This window comes from Pituophis catenifer, unplaced genomic scaffold (assembly GCF_029215685.1).
Source record: "Pituophis catenifer annectens isolate HBS135680 unplaced genomic scaffold, rPitCat1.0.hap2 SCAF_9, whole genome shotgun sequence".
Classification (NCBI taxonomy): Eukaryota; Metazoa; Chordata; class Lepidosauria; order Squamata; family Colubridae; genus Pituophis; species Pituophis catenifer.
Window position 1 is genome coordinate 13,824,991 of NW_027256889.1, and position 15,921 is coordinate 13,840,911.

The window sequence follows — 15,921 nt, forward strand, 5'->3', positions numbered from 1 at the left end:
CCTGTGGCTTATTCTCCTCTTTATTATCCTAGTGTTATCCCTTTTAGACACATTAGACTTTTTTTTCCCATGTTCTTTCTTAGGCAGTTATTCAGCCTCATTATTTCCCTATTGTCCCCATGGTGAATAAGTGGTGTGTTGCAACGAGCTATTCAATTCCTTACCATTACATTTCTCTGCGTGTGATTATGGATTCAGTTTCACCCACTGTAATGCAGCTCTGAACTCCCGATTTGACACAAGTGCCAACTTCTGTATCCTACTTACACTATCGGGAGTCTCAATCAAGCCTTAAAGGGCGAGATGTGTCTATTATGGCACAAGATGTCGTGGTTCTTGGAAACCTTGACTGTGAGAGCAGGGTGGATAAAAATCAATGATCTTTTTAAAAAAAATCAAAAAAATCAGATTTTTTTTTATTTAAATCAGATTTTTTTGATTTAAATCAGATTTTTTTGATTTTTATCGAATTTATTTTAATAAAAAACTTTTGGGGTAAAAATCTATCGTAAGATAGTTTTCTATTTAAGATACATAAATAATTTAGTTTATTCAGTATGAAATGGAGCTTAGTTATGTAGCACGAGGCTGTATATTCTGCAACACTGGGACTATCGGTGAGTCAACAGTGGGTCAAAGGAGTAGCAGAGATGACAGTTGCTCTTTAAAAATTATGATTTAAATCGAGTTGATTTAAATCAACCCTTTTTACTAGTGATTTAAATCATGATTTAAATTGTGATTTAAATCAACTCGATTTAAATCAAATCCACCCTGATCGTACTTACGCTATCGAGAGTCTCAATCAAGCCTTAAAGGGCGAGATGTGTCTATTATGGCCCAAGATGTCGTGGTTCTTGGAACCCTTGACTGTGAGAGTAAGGCAAGGTTCAGGCATCCATCTAGATAATCCCTCCCCAAAACATAAATCAACCGTGGCTTTGTAAAGCAGGGGCCTCCCCTTCCGATTAGGAGTGGTCTTTTGTTCACGCACTACATCCTGACCATTATGAAATCCCAGTGCTGCACAACCCATAAGGCAAAAACAATAGCTTGTAACGGACCTTGCTGCCACCAGCTAAAAAGCAGTCAAGGGGAAAACATGACCAGATCCCCAATCAATGCATATTAGTCATGCTTTAATGGCCCAGAAAAGACTTAAGGTTGAGACTTCTCCATTCGCTCCAGAGGGAGCCTCTAACCCACACTTTAATTTGCTTGCTTCCAAAGCCAGTGCAGATGTTGGCCCAGGTTCAATGCCAGATTAGAGACCAACATCCTTGCAAGGGAGAAAACAACCAACAAACCAAACCAAGATCATTTCATTAAGATGCGCGGTTATAGAAATGTGATCCGTACATACATGCAAGAAACCTTCATTCCCCCCCCCCACCATCCCACTTTACAAGTTGACTGTGTTTACTTGAGTTGGACTCCTACCCCTTCTTCTGTTTTTGTGTATTTCAAAAAGTCAATTTGGGTTGCAATGCTTCAGTTCTGAGACACAAGCTCTGGATGAGGTCAGATCTTGGGTCTTTCAGCTTTTCCAACTTAAGTCTTAAAAACAAAAAAACCAGCCAGCAATTTTTTTTTTTTTGTAATCAATAAGTACATTTAATGGCTCTAGGGGGAACCAAAGACCACATGGAGATGGGAATAATGGCACAAATTTTATCCATTTGGGTACCCAAACTCAAAAGCATGGTTTTGGACTGTTTCATTGATTAGGAAAAGAATAAGAAGATGACAGTATATGATTTGCCTTCATCCCTACCCTTACTCCTTAATATATCCCTAAAACATTAAAAAAAAAACCAAGCCAGAAAAAATACTTCCACTCTTTTCACTCACATTTTCAGAAAATCACAAGACTGAACTGGCAGAATCCCCAAAATGTACAAACCCAACCAGAAGTTTAGTATCCTTGTGTTCAAATGGTGTCCAAACAAACCAATTGCTCAAAATAGAAGACTTTGCAGTCAATCTCTTTGCGTTTAAAGTACTGATCGTTGTTTGATCGGCTTCCATAGACTTTTTTCAGTCTTACAGCACATTTTCCAATACAGCTCCTGCTCAAAAGAAACTCGGCAAATCCATTCACATCCTTTAAAATCCTGTGGTCAAGTATATGCCAGAAAGACATCATTATGGTCTTTAATTTATTTTAACAACAGAACCCTCTTTTTCTTCTTCCCCCTTTCCACCATCCTTTACACTCCATTACCTTGATGATGATACAAAGGGCAATAACTGTAGCAGGGCGTCCACAGGGTGAAAGGAAGCCAAGCCAATTCATCTCATCCCCAACCTCAATTCCAAGGAGGCCTTTAAAGGAGAAAGCACTCATTTGATATTCGAGAGATCACAGCAATCAGAGGCTCTGGGAGCCAATAGGAAACTCAGAGGAGCAGAATTAACCATAGGGTACCAGTATATATTACCATGTTCCAGCTGGAACTTTAAGAAGGAATAGAAGCCTCCATATAATCACTGTAGCATGGTTTTATTCCCTTGGCTTCTTGCAGAGTTGGCCTATTGGGTGACTTCTTTGATCCTCAACTTCACATAATTTATTAATAAATTTCTGACCAGCAAAGGAAGGGAATCAAACATATAAAGTGCTACTCCCAGGTTCTTGATGGTAGGGACAAAGATAGCATACCCTGTCCCAGTGGTGGATTGCTCCCGGTTCTGTCTGGTTCTATAGAACTGGTAGCAAAACCAGCGGGAGGCTCCGCCCACCCGCCACGACGTCATCATGGGTGATCCGCACTCCCGCTGCAAACCGGTAGTAAAGGTAAGTGGAAACACCACCACCACCACCCTGTCCCATATATATTAAATCAATATATGCTTGATCAGTAATTCTAAGGACCATTCCAATGTAAGAACATCCATTCCAGATAAGGGTTCCATTTATCTCTATAGTAGGGATGAGCATACTATAGTTTTCCAGGTGTAACTGTCCTATACTGTCACTAATCATCAGCATCTTTCAGCATTGGATATCATGCCACACCTGGTAGGCTACAAATTCCCCCATCTGTGATCTAGTCTGTACCCAATGAAAACCATCCAGATATCTCTGAGAGATCTATATCTTCACTAGTAGAAGGTAAAGACAATAACTATCTGCAGGTTTTCATTGTTATACAACAATTACAACAAATATTGCACTTTCTATAATCTACAGAATTCTATAAGCAAATTTCATACATGATGAAGGGAAGGGGAGAAAACATTCCAAGAAGTTCAGATATAAAATTATATCAATCTGCCAATCTAGACCCTGGCCAGAGAGCGAGAGAGAGCAGGAAATTCAATCTCTGGCAAGCAATCAAAAGTAGGAAAGTGTTCCCCAGGTGAGATTTTAAAAGGAAGGATCCAGCTGTGTTTTGCAAACTCCTAATCTGGAAAAGGTTTGGAGACTTAGAAGAACATCAAGGGAGAAATCAGAAGGAAATCAGAATCAGACACCACTGTTGCATGAGCTTCACTGGTTATCAATTTGCTTCCGGGTCCAATGCAAGCCTTTGGTTATCACCTTTAAAGCCTTTCTCGCAGTGGTGAAATCCAATTTTTTTTACTACCGGTTCTATGGGCGTGGCTTGGTGGGCATAGCAGGGGAAGGATACTGCAAAATCTCCATTCCCACCCCACTCTGGGGCCAGCCAGAGGTGGTATTTGCCAGTTCTCTGCAACCGGTTCTCCGAACTGCTCAAAATTTCCATTACCGGTTCTCCAGAACCTGTTAGAACCTGCTGGATTTCAGCCCTGCTTTCACGGCATAGAACCAAGTTACCTGGAGAACCATCTCGCCCGATGAGAGTGACCTGCCCCACTTGCCCTGGCAGAAGGGGCATGCTGCCAACCCCATCCGTCAAGGAATTTCAGCTACGAGTAGAACCTTCTCTGCCACAGCCCCCACTTTTTGGAACATCCTGCTGCTGGAGGTGATGTCTGCTCCCTACCTGTTTGATCTTTGGAAAAGTGTTAGAATCCAACTCTGCTGATTGACTCAGAGCCCTGATGAGGGTATTTGGAAGTGCTGTTAGATGAATAGGGAAGAACCATTCTTGCCTTTTGCTTTGGTCTTTTGTTTTGCTTTGTGCTTACTGTTAATATGTGTTCTGACCTAGACTTCCCCAGCAGCACAAAGCCGAGTCCTCGTCCCGATAAACCCCTTTTATTTAATTTACAGTGAATTCCTCTCCAGCAAAGTCTTTCCTCTCCCACAGTCTTTCAAGATAGTCCACAATTAGCGACCTTTATCAGGCTTGGAGAGTGGCCAGGCTGATATCTTTCAGACACCGCACTACTTGGCAAGAATGTAGGAATGAATTAATTGCCTCCTGCAAACTCCACTCCCCTTTCGCTCCTCTTTTATTCCCTCTGGGAGGGGCCATTCATCGTCCACCTGTGGCCTTACTCCCAAGTCGACCCTTGTTCTTTAGCTGTTCCCTTCGTCTGGTAACTTTGCGCATGTGCACACTGGGAACAGGCTCCAGCTGTTTATCTGCCTCACTGATGTCTGACTCCGAAGACAGCTGATAACTGGCATCTGGCCCTGGCCCCCTCTCTGCCTCCGACGCAGAGCCCTCATCAGAGCCTTCCCCAGACTCCAGGACTGGCCCATGTTCCTCCCCAACTTCCTCACTGTCCGAATCTGCTGCCAGATCCGCTGGCGAGCCACAACAATATGTCAATATTTATCATTTTAATTGTAAACTGCCCGGAGTTGTTTGGCAGAGTGAGACGGGCAGCATATAAATTTAATAAATAAATAAAATGTTTATCTCCTCTACCCACTGGATAAGCACATCTTGAAAAGGACTCTGGCCAAAATAAAAAAGAAACAGCGGTGAAACTAGGGCCACGACGATCATTAATGCATGAATGAAATCACAGCAGACTTCCTAATTAAAATTTCCACCATCCGGTACATCTGGAGAGGGGTTCTAACCCGAATCATATTCAAAACAACTGCCGCCTTTGGCATCCACGCATCCTGCCCTGGGATGCCGGAACATGCTAAGCTACAATCATCACCCTGTTTCTTCTCTTCTTTTCTTCTCTCTTCTATCTCTCCAGCAAGGTCAGTCACCTCCTGGTGGGAGACCAGCATCTTGAAATCTTTCCCAACATAACATCCCAGGGAGTCTCAGCTTAGGTTGTTTGTAGCCTTTCCAATTTATTTTCCTTCAAGCAGAGGAGAAGGCAGTTCCCATCATTCCCAGCCACTGGCTAAAAGATGAAAGGAACGGTCGTTCCAACAACCCCCTGAAAGGTACTAAAGCTAAGAAGTTCTAAAGATACTAAAGTATCTTCAATTTTAGAACATAAATGTTTATGTGGGAAAGGAGATGCATTTGATTCTTAACGAGCTTAGAAATATTATTCACAGAGCAAGACCTTGGGTGGGTATGCACACAGACTCACACATACATACACACAAACAGACACACGCACGCACCTCTTTGCAAATATTGAGGTTCTCCTGTAAATATTTGCACTACTGTAAAAATATCAGCAGATAATGAACTTTTGCAGACTGGATGAACACGGCAGCCACTGCTGTTAATGCCGCATAAGATCGGCAAGCTGAAGTAATGCTTGTAAAATGATCCTTTTTTTTTTTACATGCGTGTTATTAAAGGTTTCACCAAAAAAAACATAAAGTAACACAAACTAGAAAAGGAGAAAAGGAGAAAAGGAAAACAAGTGAAGAAAGAGAACAAAAAAGAAATAGAAAGTATCATTTACAAAGTTACAAAATCTTACTCTACAGTTACAAAGAAAAGAAAAAGGTCATTTTTTTCTTATTATTTTTTTTTTCTAATCATCAAAACAATACAACACAAGGGACCAAATTTTGATCATGTGACCCCTATAGGGATCATCGGGATGCAAGTGTGAGGACAGATTGTGAGTCACTTTTTTTCGTGCCGTTGTAACTTCAAATGGTCATTAAACTAATAGTTGTAAATCAAGGACTACCCATACTTCAAAGCAACAATCTTGTTCCATCCTCTTTATGAATGTTGTCCTCAGATATTTACAAAGCTGCCTTATCCTCCTCTTAGATCAGGGTTGGAGAACCTTTTCATCACCGAGTACCAAAACCAGAACGCGCGCACCGGAAACCGGAAGAGCAGCTTTCCAGTGTGCATGCGTGTGCCAGGAAACTGAGCTTCCAGTTTCCGGCATGCACATGCTTGCCAGTCACCTGGTCTTCCGGTTTCTGGCACGCATGCACATGTGAAGACCAACTGGCCGGCATGCATGTGTGCTGGAAACTGGAAGCTCAGCTTTCCAGCGCACCCATGCAGGCCAGGGAGCTGCTCTTCCAGTTTCCAGCGCTCCCACGCATGGAAAAACCAGCTGGCCAGTGTCCATGTACGCTCTGGAACCTGGAAGAGCAACGGGTGATGGTAGGCGTGCCCAAGAGATGGCTTTGCGTGCTACTTCCGGCACACGTGCAATAGGTTCACCATCACGATCTTAGTTTATCTTTCTCTGAACTAAATGTAGCCACTTCCTTCACACTTTTTCACTGACATTTGATCTACAATACTCTCCCCATCTTTCTTTCCTTCTCTTCATACACTTTCAGGATGCAAAATAAATATGCACGTCCATTAAAAAAAAATGTTTTATTAACAGCCAAGGGGCAATAAGCCTTTCTTTTGCCAAGAACACTGTTAATGAATTTAAGTTTTTATTAGCAAAGAAACTGGGTAGGGGCGAGTTGGAAAAAATGTGTTTCTAGATCCCCATGGAAGTTTCGGGATCACGGACAATTGGAAAATGAATCACTATAGCTAGCCTCGCCATTTCCAATTCACGCTTCCTCCAACTCTTGAATCCAGATTGAAATGAGCTTTTCTGATCTCCATTTATTATATTAGCTAGATAAATTCTGGCTGGCTATGCCAGCTCTTGGAGTAGAAATAGTGGATTGTTTATTTTAGCATATCCGTCAGCTCTTGGAGCATTTTGATGTTGGCTGGTTTCTTTGTTGCCTCCTGGTAATGGATTAAAAAAAAAAGGGATTTCATTTCCTGCTTGGTCTGTGGAAGCACACGGGAATGTAACACATAACTTGTCTCAAGCTGCTGTCGCACCGATGCTTTGCACACTGCTACACAAGAGCTGTGTGGAATGGCTGGAGGCCAAGCGTAGAGTTTCTTAAAAAAAATGCAAGCAATCACATGAGGCAGGCACATTTGTTCATAGGACTGGACATCTGATTCCAAAAAAAGAATTTGGAGTTTGTCGTCCCAGGCTAAGATGCAGCTGTTGTAAAGAAGGGCAGACAGGTGTTCCATTCATGTTCCGAGTTACCTTCTGGAAGCTAAACCAAAGCGCAACACAGACCTACTTACTGAAATCTTATATTCTCCATCCCAGTAGGGAAGAGATTCCTATGACGATGTTCTCTGATTGACATGGTGTACGTTAGGCAGGGACTTCACATAATTGCAACTTCTTATGGAAAACTGAGCTGAAGACGATCAATCTGGGGAATGGGGGGTGTTCCATCCTAAATTCCTGACCTACAATTGCGTTCCTTCTCCTCATCCAAGTAGACCATCATCCAAGTTGTCAGAAGTTGCGGTCAAAAAAATCCAAGATGAAAAGCACAATATTATGATCAAAGCTCCAGCCTTTTTTTTTTTTTTTGGTGCAACAGGTAAAATCAAAAGCATCCCAACTGCCATATTGACTTTTTATGATATCCTGGGCTACCCTTGACCATTACAGATCACTACAGACCACTACAGTCTATCTCCAAGGGGTTGTTTGCCCCTTATCACAATTCCAAACAATCGCATAAGTACTTATTGATACTGTTAGACACTATCCTCTCTCTTCCTAATACCCCTGGGGTAGTGTCTAGGTCCGTGATGGCAAACCTATGGGATGCGTGCCAGAGGTGGCACACAGAGCCCTCTCTGTGGGCACATGCACCATCGCCAGCTGCTCTTCTGGATTCCTGCACACTGGCGCACCAGAAAACAGCCTGAAAACAGCCTGAAAAACAGCCTGAAAACAGCCAGAAATGGCCCGAAAAACAGTCTGAAAACAGACAAAAACGGCCAAAAAAATAGGCATACACATGCCAGCCAGATGGTCTTCGGGTCTCCGGCGCACGCACATGCATGCACATGTAAGCGATTTCTGGTTTGGGCACTCGGTGACAAAAAGGTTCCCCATCACTGGTCTAGATAGTCCTCAAATTGCGACCACAATGAAGATCAAAATTTCTACTGCTAAGCGAGACATCTGTTAAGGGAATTTTGTCCCATTTTATGACCTTCCTTGCCACGGCTGTTAAGTGAATCACTGCAGTTAGTAAGTTAGTAATGGTTGTTAAATGAATCTGGCTTCTTTGTTGACTTTGCTTGTCGGAAGGTCTCAAAGGGGGAATCACACAACCCCAGGACACTGCAACCGTCATAAATATGAACCCGTTGCTAAACATCGGAGTTTTGATCATGTGACCATGGGGAGGTTGCAATGGTTTTAAGCGTGAAAAACAGTCTTAAATCACTTTCTTTAGTGCCATTGTAACTTCGAACGGTCCCTAAATGAACTGTCGTAAGTCGAGGATTACCTGTATTGTGTGTTTCTACAATGCGTATAGAAGCACAACAGAAAGGGGAGGAAGATCACATCCTCCAGTCAGCCTGACCAGTTTAAGCCAAGGAACACTGCAGGGTTCAAATATATACAAGTTGGATGCAGATTTTTCACAAGCAAATACGTCTATGAATGTATGGATGGCACAGTTTGTGTAGAACTTCAAATGAGTGGGGGGGAAAGTGAAGCCAGCTTGAATTCTCCTGCCATCTAAGCATTGGGTTTACAATGTTTATTGGACAAACAGGGCTGCAATTACACAAGGAGGCCGATAAACAATTCCATTGTGAGTAATCTCCATTGGAAAGAATCCATCTGAGGTGATAACTCCAATGCCCTATTTGTGACATTATCACCCTGCCTCTTTCTGAGACTTTTCTCACCTCTGATGGATCATCTCTCACACCTAGACATGAAAGTCATCGTTTGATGACCAACTCTCCAGTAACAGGTGCAGAACAGCGAGGTATGAAATTCAAGAGGTGGCTACAAAGTCACCCCCTACCAAAAAATGTTTATGATATTAAAAAAAATCAATCTACGGGAGGGGAAAATATCTCCCTGTCTTGTGCACTTCAAACTTGCTAGGACTAGCTTTAATCCAGAAGAAGTTTGCAGCACATTAATGACAGCAGATGGTTCATTTTATTCTAAATCACAAAAGAAAAGGAAGGAGGCTTTTCCACAGAGCCCCATCTGTTTATTCCAGACAGCCAGGAAGCAGAAGTGCAAGAAGGACATTCAAAATAACAATCATTAGAGTCGTCATACTGTTTTGAACACATTGCACAGACGTTTCTGATAAGGGGAACGGTTTTCGCCATTGTTTCCTATCCCCGTTTGAGAAGGGCAGTACTCTACCTGTAGAAAATGCATTGCATGCAGTACTCTACCTGTAGAAAATGCACTGCTTGCAACAAGTGTATACTTCGATGTCCTGCATCCCAAGATAAGACTTGAGAAGAAGATGCAATCCTGAACGCAAGATAGACTCGAGGAGGACACACAATCCTGAATATTTTGCAGCATCCTCATCAGACAAAGTCAACAATTCTGAGCTGGTTTAGAAATCAGAAACACATTGATGGTTACAGCGCCCAGTGGCGGGTCAAGATGGAAGTATGAGAGTTGAAATCCCAAATATTTGATGAACGTCAAAATGCCTGCCACAGACTTGAACCAATAGGCTGAAAGATGATGGGATGTATTTATCCCGTAAGCCCTGTTTGTTTTCATTGGTTAGATTAATACGTCTACACAAACCACCAACATAAGCCCAATTGCGCCTTCATTAATAAAAACCTGCTTTATTTGTTTTCCTCACTGCTGAGTCACAATAATCTGAGTAACACACCACTAATCCATAAACCAAAGTTTACAAACTCAATATCAAACAAACCACATGAATAAGTTGACCCAGTAGGCGTCTTTATATCTGTAATATTCCTGAAGTCCTCAGTTTTCTGAGCACCTATTTGTTTAAAGGTTATGTCAGGTCAAGGAAAGGCACGTATGTCAAAGAGGAAACGTCACTGAGAAAATCTTAGAACAACTACTGTGCTTCCCCGAAAATAAGACGCTGTCTTATATTTTTTTGAACCCCGAAATAAGCACTTGGCCTTATTTTTGGGGAGGTCTTATTATTTTGGGGCACGTGAACCCCGAAATAAGCACTTGGCCTTATTTTTGGGGAGGTCTTATTATTTTGGGGCACGTGGAGCAAGATGGGGCTCCTCTTGCTGTCTTACCTGATTTCCAGCTCTGCGTTTAAATATTTTTGGGGAGGGCTTATTTTTTGGGGGAGGCTTATTTTAGCGCATGCGCTCAAAAGCCCGATTGGGCTTATTATCAGGGGATGTCTTATTTTGGGGAAAACAGGGTACCACTTGGAATGCGGTCATCCTACCTCCCAAGGAAAAACAGCAACCAAAGACAGCTAAAATCTCGGTAGCTATTCATCTACGGGTAAACTGAAGAAATTAATTATCTGTAGCATGGCCTAATGTTTCAGTTAGGAAATGTAGGATGGAAGCAAACTTGCCGGATACCATCAAGAATCAGAAGAAGGGTCACCAACATGGAAAACAAACCATTCCCAGAAGGAAAGGGTTGGCTCTCTTGCACCCCACCCTTTCCAAGCTGGTCCTTCTCTTTAATAAAAGTCTTCAGTATTAATGGAGTGAAAGACAATCATCGTATTATGTGATCTCATAACAAAAGGCCTTCCTCCTTGTCCCATAAGGAAGCCATAACCTCAATGGTACCATTTCACTCCATCACAAGAACTGCGAATGCGTTGAATAGGGAGCCACAGCTCTCTATGAGGGCTACCAGGCTGTGTACAGGGAGTCCTCGACTTACAACAGTTCATTTAGTGGCTGTTCAAAGTCACAACGGCACTGGGAAAAAATGGACTTATGACCATTTTTTATACTTTTATACGTTGCAGCATCCCCATGGTCACATAATGACTCATATTTATGATGGTCTCAGTGTCCTTCTGACCTTCTGAAAAGCGAAGTCAGTGGGAAAGCCAGATTCGCTTAACAACTGTGTTACTCTCTTAACAACGGCAGTGATTCAATTAGCAACAGTGGCCAGAAAGGTTGTAAAAATGGGGCAAAACTCACTTAAACAAATGTCTCACTTAGCAACATAAATTTTGGGCTCAATTCTGGTTGTAAGTCGAGGACTACCTATAGTTGCTTGAATCATTTTGAAGACCATCTGGCTGCTGGCAAGGATGAAAATAGCCCGTATAGGCATTTAAGGGAGTAAGATCTGTCGCAACCCAGCTCCATTTCAAGAACCTTGCTTGGCCTGAAGACATGATGATCTCACTTCTTGCGAAAAGCACATTTCTTCTTCTAAACAGAAAAGAGGCACCAAGGCACCAATGGAACAGTCTCCTTGGTTGTGTCTGCTCAGCTTCCACTATCAGCTAGCAAGACAAGGAAAGAGAAGCTTAAGAGGATCATTACATTCTCACTGAACTGGATCCCACTTAAACAACAGCAACATCAGTCCTTTTTTCACTCAGGAGCCTCCCTGGGAAAAATCGGGGGGAGGAGGGGGGAATATAATAATATTTTATCAGAGCTTTCCAAGGCTACTCAATTTATCTGCTATGCCCCAGTATCAAAAGGAGAATGGCTCCCATTAAAATCCTTTGCCAAACATCTCCATTCCCCTTAAATCACACAGCAAAAAAAAAAAAAATGGTATCTGCAAATAATTTCTGCACAAAATTATCTGTCTGGCATTTTATCCTCTGCCCCCCCCCAAGACCTGATCAGTTTTTTGGGGCAACCACTAAAAGTGAAAGCAGACCAGAATAAAGTAGGGGGAACAACAAGGCTTCCAAAACACAGCCATCAAAGGGATTTCGGTTAAGGGGATTGTCTTCCAGCAAAAGCCACAAAGGGGTCATTGCAAACTCACTAAACATGTTTTTTTTTCCATGTATGCATCAGCTGGTGCACCACAGAAATATCAGTCAACTTTGGCCAAATGCCCCGGCTGGAGTAAAACTTTTTTGTTTGTTTTTTTTAATTGTAGCATTTGAGCAGAGGAGAGAAAAAAAAAGAAGAGCAGACTTCAGACCCGTAACAACACTTTGTTTCATAAGAATTTGATTACAAACCATCTACATTTTGGACAGAAATCAGGTAGATCAAGCCCCCCCCCTTCTTTAAGAGAACTCGCCTGCCTCAGCTATCTTTTTTTTTGGACAAAAAATGGAGCCTCCTTTTCGGCATTTTTTGTCTTTTTTTGCCGCTTTGTTGGCAAAAAACAAAAAAAAGGGATTTAGAGGAAGGAAACTATTTATTCCAGGCAGGAAAAATATATACAGGAAACGGGCATCAATCAATCCGTTTTGGACACAGATCAACCCCGTTTTCCTATGCACAGAGCCGCTATTAGCAAATAGCATGTTTGGTTAGTAGGTAAAGTCGGTGTAGCAAAGACTCCCGGCTTCATTGGGGACACTTCAAAGACCACCCCACCTACCCACCCCCAGGGAAAGTGAGGCTTCACAACAAGAAGCTCAGCCCAGCGTCCTTGCCTTGCATTTCCCACTCACTTTCCCACTCGTGCCTAAATACAAAGTGGGGTCAGTAACAAAACAACGTGGCCCCCACCCACCCCCAGCACTCAGACAAGGCTTCTGAGATTCATAAGGAAAAGTCATAGTTAGGGAGAATCAGTGAAAGGAAAGAATCAGCCCAGGAAAGCTTTGGGAGCAATTGTAGAGTAGGAAAGAAAGGTGGAAGCTCCCTCACTCTCTCCCTCTTCCTTCCCTGCCCCCCCCCCCCGCAGGCACCATAGAGTAAATCTCTAAGGCCCTTTAGTTCCAGGTTAACTAAGGGAGGAAGGGAGGGAGGGTGTATAGGTATCAAGGAACAAAGTCCAAATCCCAGCAGCTTTGCTCGTTTGGCTTGGCTTGGCTTGGCTTGGGCAAGTATTTTTAAGGGCTGTGTTATTCTCACTACCACCATCACCCCGCTTACTTTGGGAGTAAGTCTTTTTAAGCCTCCATAAGGAGACCTTCCAAAAAGCGTAGAAGAGCCACTAACTGGCATTCCTGAGGCTGGGGAGAGGGCAGGACAGGATCCATTCGCACAGACTCAGCAAGGGACCGCGGAGCCTCGGGAAACATTCGCCGTGTGAATGTTCGAAACATTCGAGAGGAGCCCAGAGAGGTGGAAAGAGGAGGGGGGATTGGGCAGGGGACTCTCTCTCTCTACGCGACCTAGGCAGGTATACTCGGGAGTAAACGAGGTTTATGCCTCTCAGCGCTTGCAGCGCTGGTTACAGGCACCCGCGCAAGAGAGAGAGAAAGGGAGGGAGAGAGAGAAAGGGAGGGAGGGAGAGAGAGAAAGGGAGGGGAAGAGGGGGGGAGAGAGAAAGGGAGAGTGTGTGTGTGTGAAACGGAGAGAGAAAGGAAGCGAGAGAGCGAGGGAGGGAGAAAGGGAGAGGAAAAGAGAGAGAAAGGGAGAGAAAGAGGGAGAGAGAGTGTGTGAAAGGGAGGGAGAAAGGGAGGGAGGGAGAGGGAGGGAGAAAGGGAGAGGAAAAAGAAAGGGAGAGAGAAAGGAAGAGAGAGAGCGAAGGAGGGAGGGAGAAAGGGAGAGGAAAAAAGAGAGAAAGGAAGAGAGAGGGAGGGAGAGAGAGTGTGTGAAAGGGAGGGAGAAAGGAAGAGAGAGAGCGAGGGAGGGAGAAAGGGAGAGGAAAAGAGAAAGGGAGAGAGAAAGGAAGAGAGAGGTGGAGAGAGTGTGTGAAAGGGATGGAGAGAGAAAGGGAGAGGAAAAGAGAGAGAAAGGGAGAGAGAAAGGACTTTCCCAACTGTTTTTTTTGTTTTTTACAACCTCTGCAAAAACAGGGGGGAAGGAATACAGCAAAGCTGCCCCCCCCAAAAAAAAAGCCGGCGCACACCAGCGCTTCAAGAAAAGCCAACGGGGGGGGAGGGGGGCAATTTCCAACATATCAACAACACACGTCAATTTCAAACTCTTCCTCGGCCGGAGCCAAGGAGTTTCTGGCTCGGTTCCTGCGTAAAAAACCTTCGAAGTTCGCGGGCAGAAGAGGCGAGGCGAGCCGCGGGATAAACAAGTTGTGTGAGGAAGGGGAGGCAAAAAAACAAACAAACAGAAAAAAAAACACAAAACACCCCAAAAACAAAGACGCTCAGGCACCGCAACCGCCAAACCTGGAGTCCCCGAGCGCGGTCGGGGGAGGACAGGGGAGTTTGGCGAGAAAGGGATGGAAGAGATTACCCCACCAGCCCCAGAAATGCTGCAACCCTCGAGCCGAGCAAACGGAGCGAATCGCTCGGGGGGGGGGTGGAATTGACTGACCTGTCGGCGTTTCGGTCTCCAAGGAGCAGATCTGGAAGGTGAGCATGAAGATCAAAGCGCGGGTGCTCGGCATCTTGCATCGGGACAAGCCTTGCCGCCCCCCCCACCTCCCGTCCCCCCCAAAAGTTAGCCTTCCCCCCACCACCACCACCAAATAAGCCTCTTCGTCGCTCTTCTGCCTTTTTGCTCAAAGACGCGGCGGAAAGTTCCCCCGACAAACCATGGATTCCAAGGCAGCCCGAAACAGCCAAAAAGCCTGATTGGAACCGAAAAGCTTCGGCAGAGGAAAGAGGGGAAGGAAAAGGGAGGAAAAAAAAAAAGGAAAAAAAAAAAAAGCATGAACGAACGAACGAACGCGAGCCACCGAAGTGACGTCAGGGCTTCTTCCAGCGAAGGGAAAGCGAAACGGGGAGCTTGGGGTTGGGTGGAGGGGGGGGGAAGAGTTGGAACGGTTGCTCGGAGCGGGAGAAAGCGGGCCCGGTTTGGAAAGGCAAGGCTGCCTCCTGCTGGCCGAAGGCGGGAGCGGAGAAGCGAGCGAGCGAGCGAGCGAGGCTTTTGTGGTTCCCACGATCGGCAAAGCGCTTGGCTGAGCCCAGACTTGACGCCGGGAAGTCCGGACGGACGTATAACTTGCTCGACTTGCTAGAGACCGCAAATTTCTGCAGTTCTAATTATCCTCTGAAGTCCGTGTCTGTCTTGCTGGTTTGGTTCTGCAACCCAACAAGCCAGACACAGACTTCAGAGCAGGGGTGGGTTCTAATTTTTCTTTTTTTTACTACCGGTTCTGTGGGCGTGGCTTATTTTGTGGGCGTGGCTTGGTGGGGGGGTAATGTGACTGGATAGGCGTGGCCAATTTTTTTTTTTTTACTTTTAAAAGCATTTTTTCTACAACCTTAAGAGGTTGCAGAAAAAAATACTTTCAGGAGCCACTGACGATCCCAGCTGAGCCGCGCAATCATCAGAGGCTTTTTGTTTTTACTTTTAAAAGCATTTTTTCGGCCGAAGAGGTTGTAGAAAAAATGCTTTTAAAAGTAAAAAAAAAAAAAGCCTCTGATGTGGTGGGCAGGGTAAGTGACCGGGCCGGGGACTGGTTCGGGGGCGTGGCCAGCCAATGTTATTACCGGTTCTCCGAACTACTACAAATTTTTACTACCGGTTCTTGCAAACCGGTGCGAATCGGGAGCAACCCACCACTGCTTCAGAGGATAATTAGAACTGCAGAAAAAACAATTGCTACCAACTTGCCTTCCATTGAGGACCTGTATACTGCACGAGTCAAAAGGAGGGCTGTGAAAATATTTATGGACCCCTTGCATCCTGGACATAAATTGTGTCAACTCCTACCCTCAAAACGACACTATAGAGCATTGCACATCAGAACAACTAGGCACAAGGACAGTTTTTCCCCGAACGCCATCACTCT

The 15,921-nt window shown here is 44.3% G+C and overlaps 1 protein-coding gene across 1 annotated transcript in view; it reads right to left on the reverse strand.

Annotated features, from left to right (window-relative positions):
* Positions 1-14,564, reverse strand: part of PTPRU (protein tyrosine phosphatase receptor type U) — a 407,475-nt gene extending 392,911 nt beyond the window's left edge. The window contains exon 1 of the mRNA XM_070950088.1: positions 14,499-14,564. Within this exon, the coding sequence (XP_070806189.1) occupies positions 14,499-14,544 (46 nt within the window). The 5' untranslated portion in view covers positions 14,545-14,564. The remainder of the gene's footprint in view (positions 1-14,498) is intronic.
* Between the last annotated feature and the right edge of the window lie 1,357 nt (positions 14,565-15,921).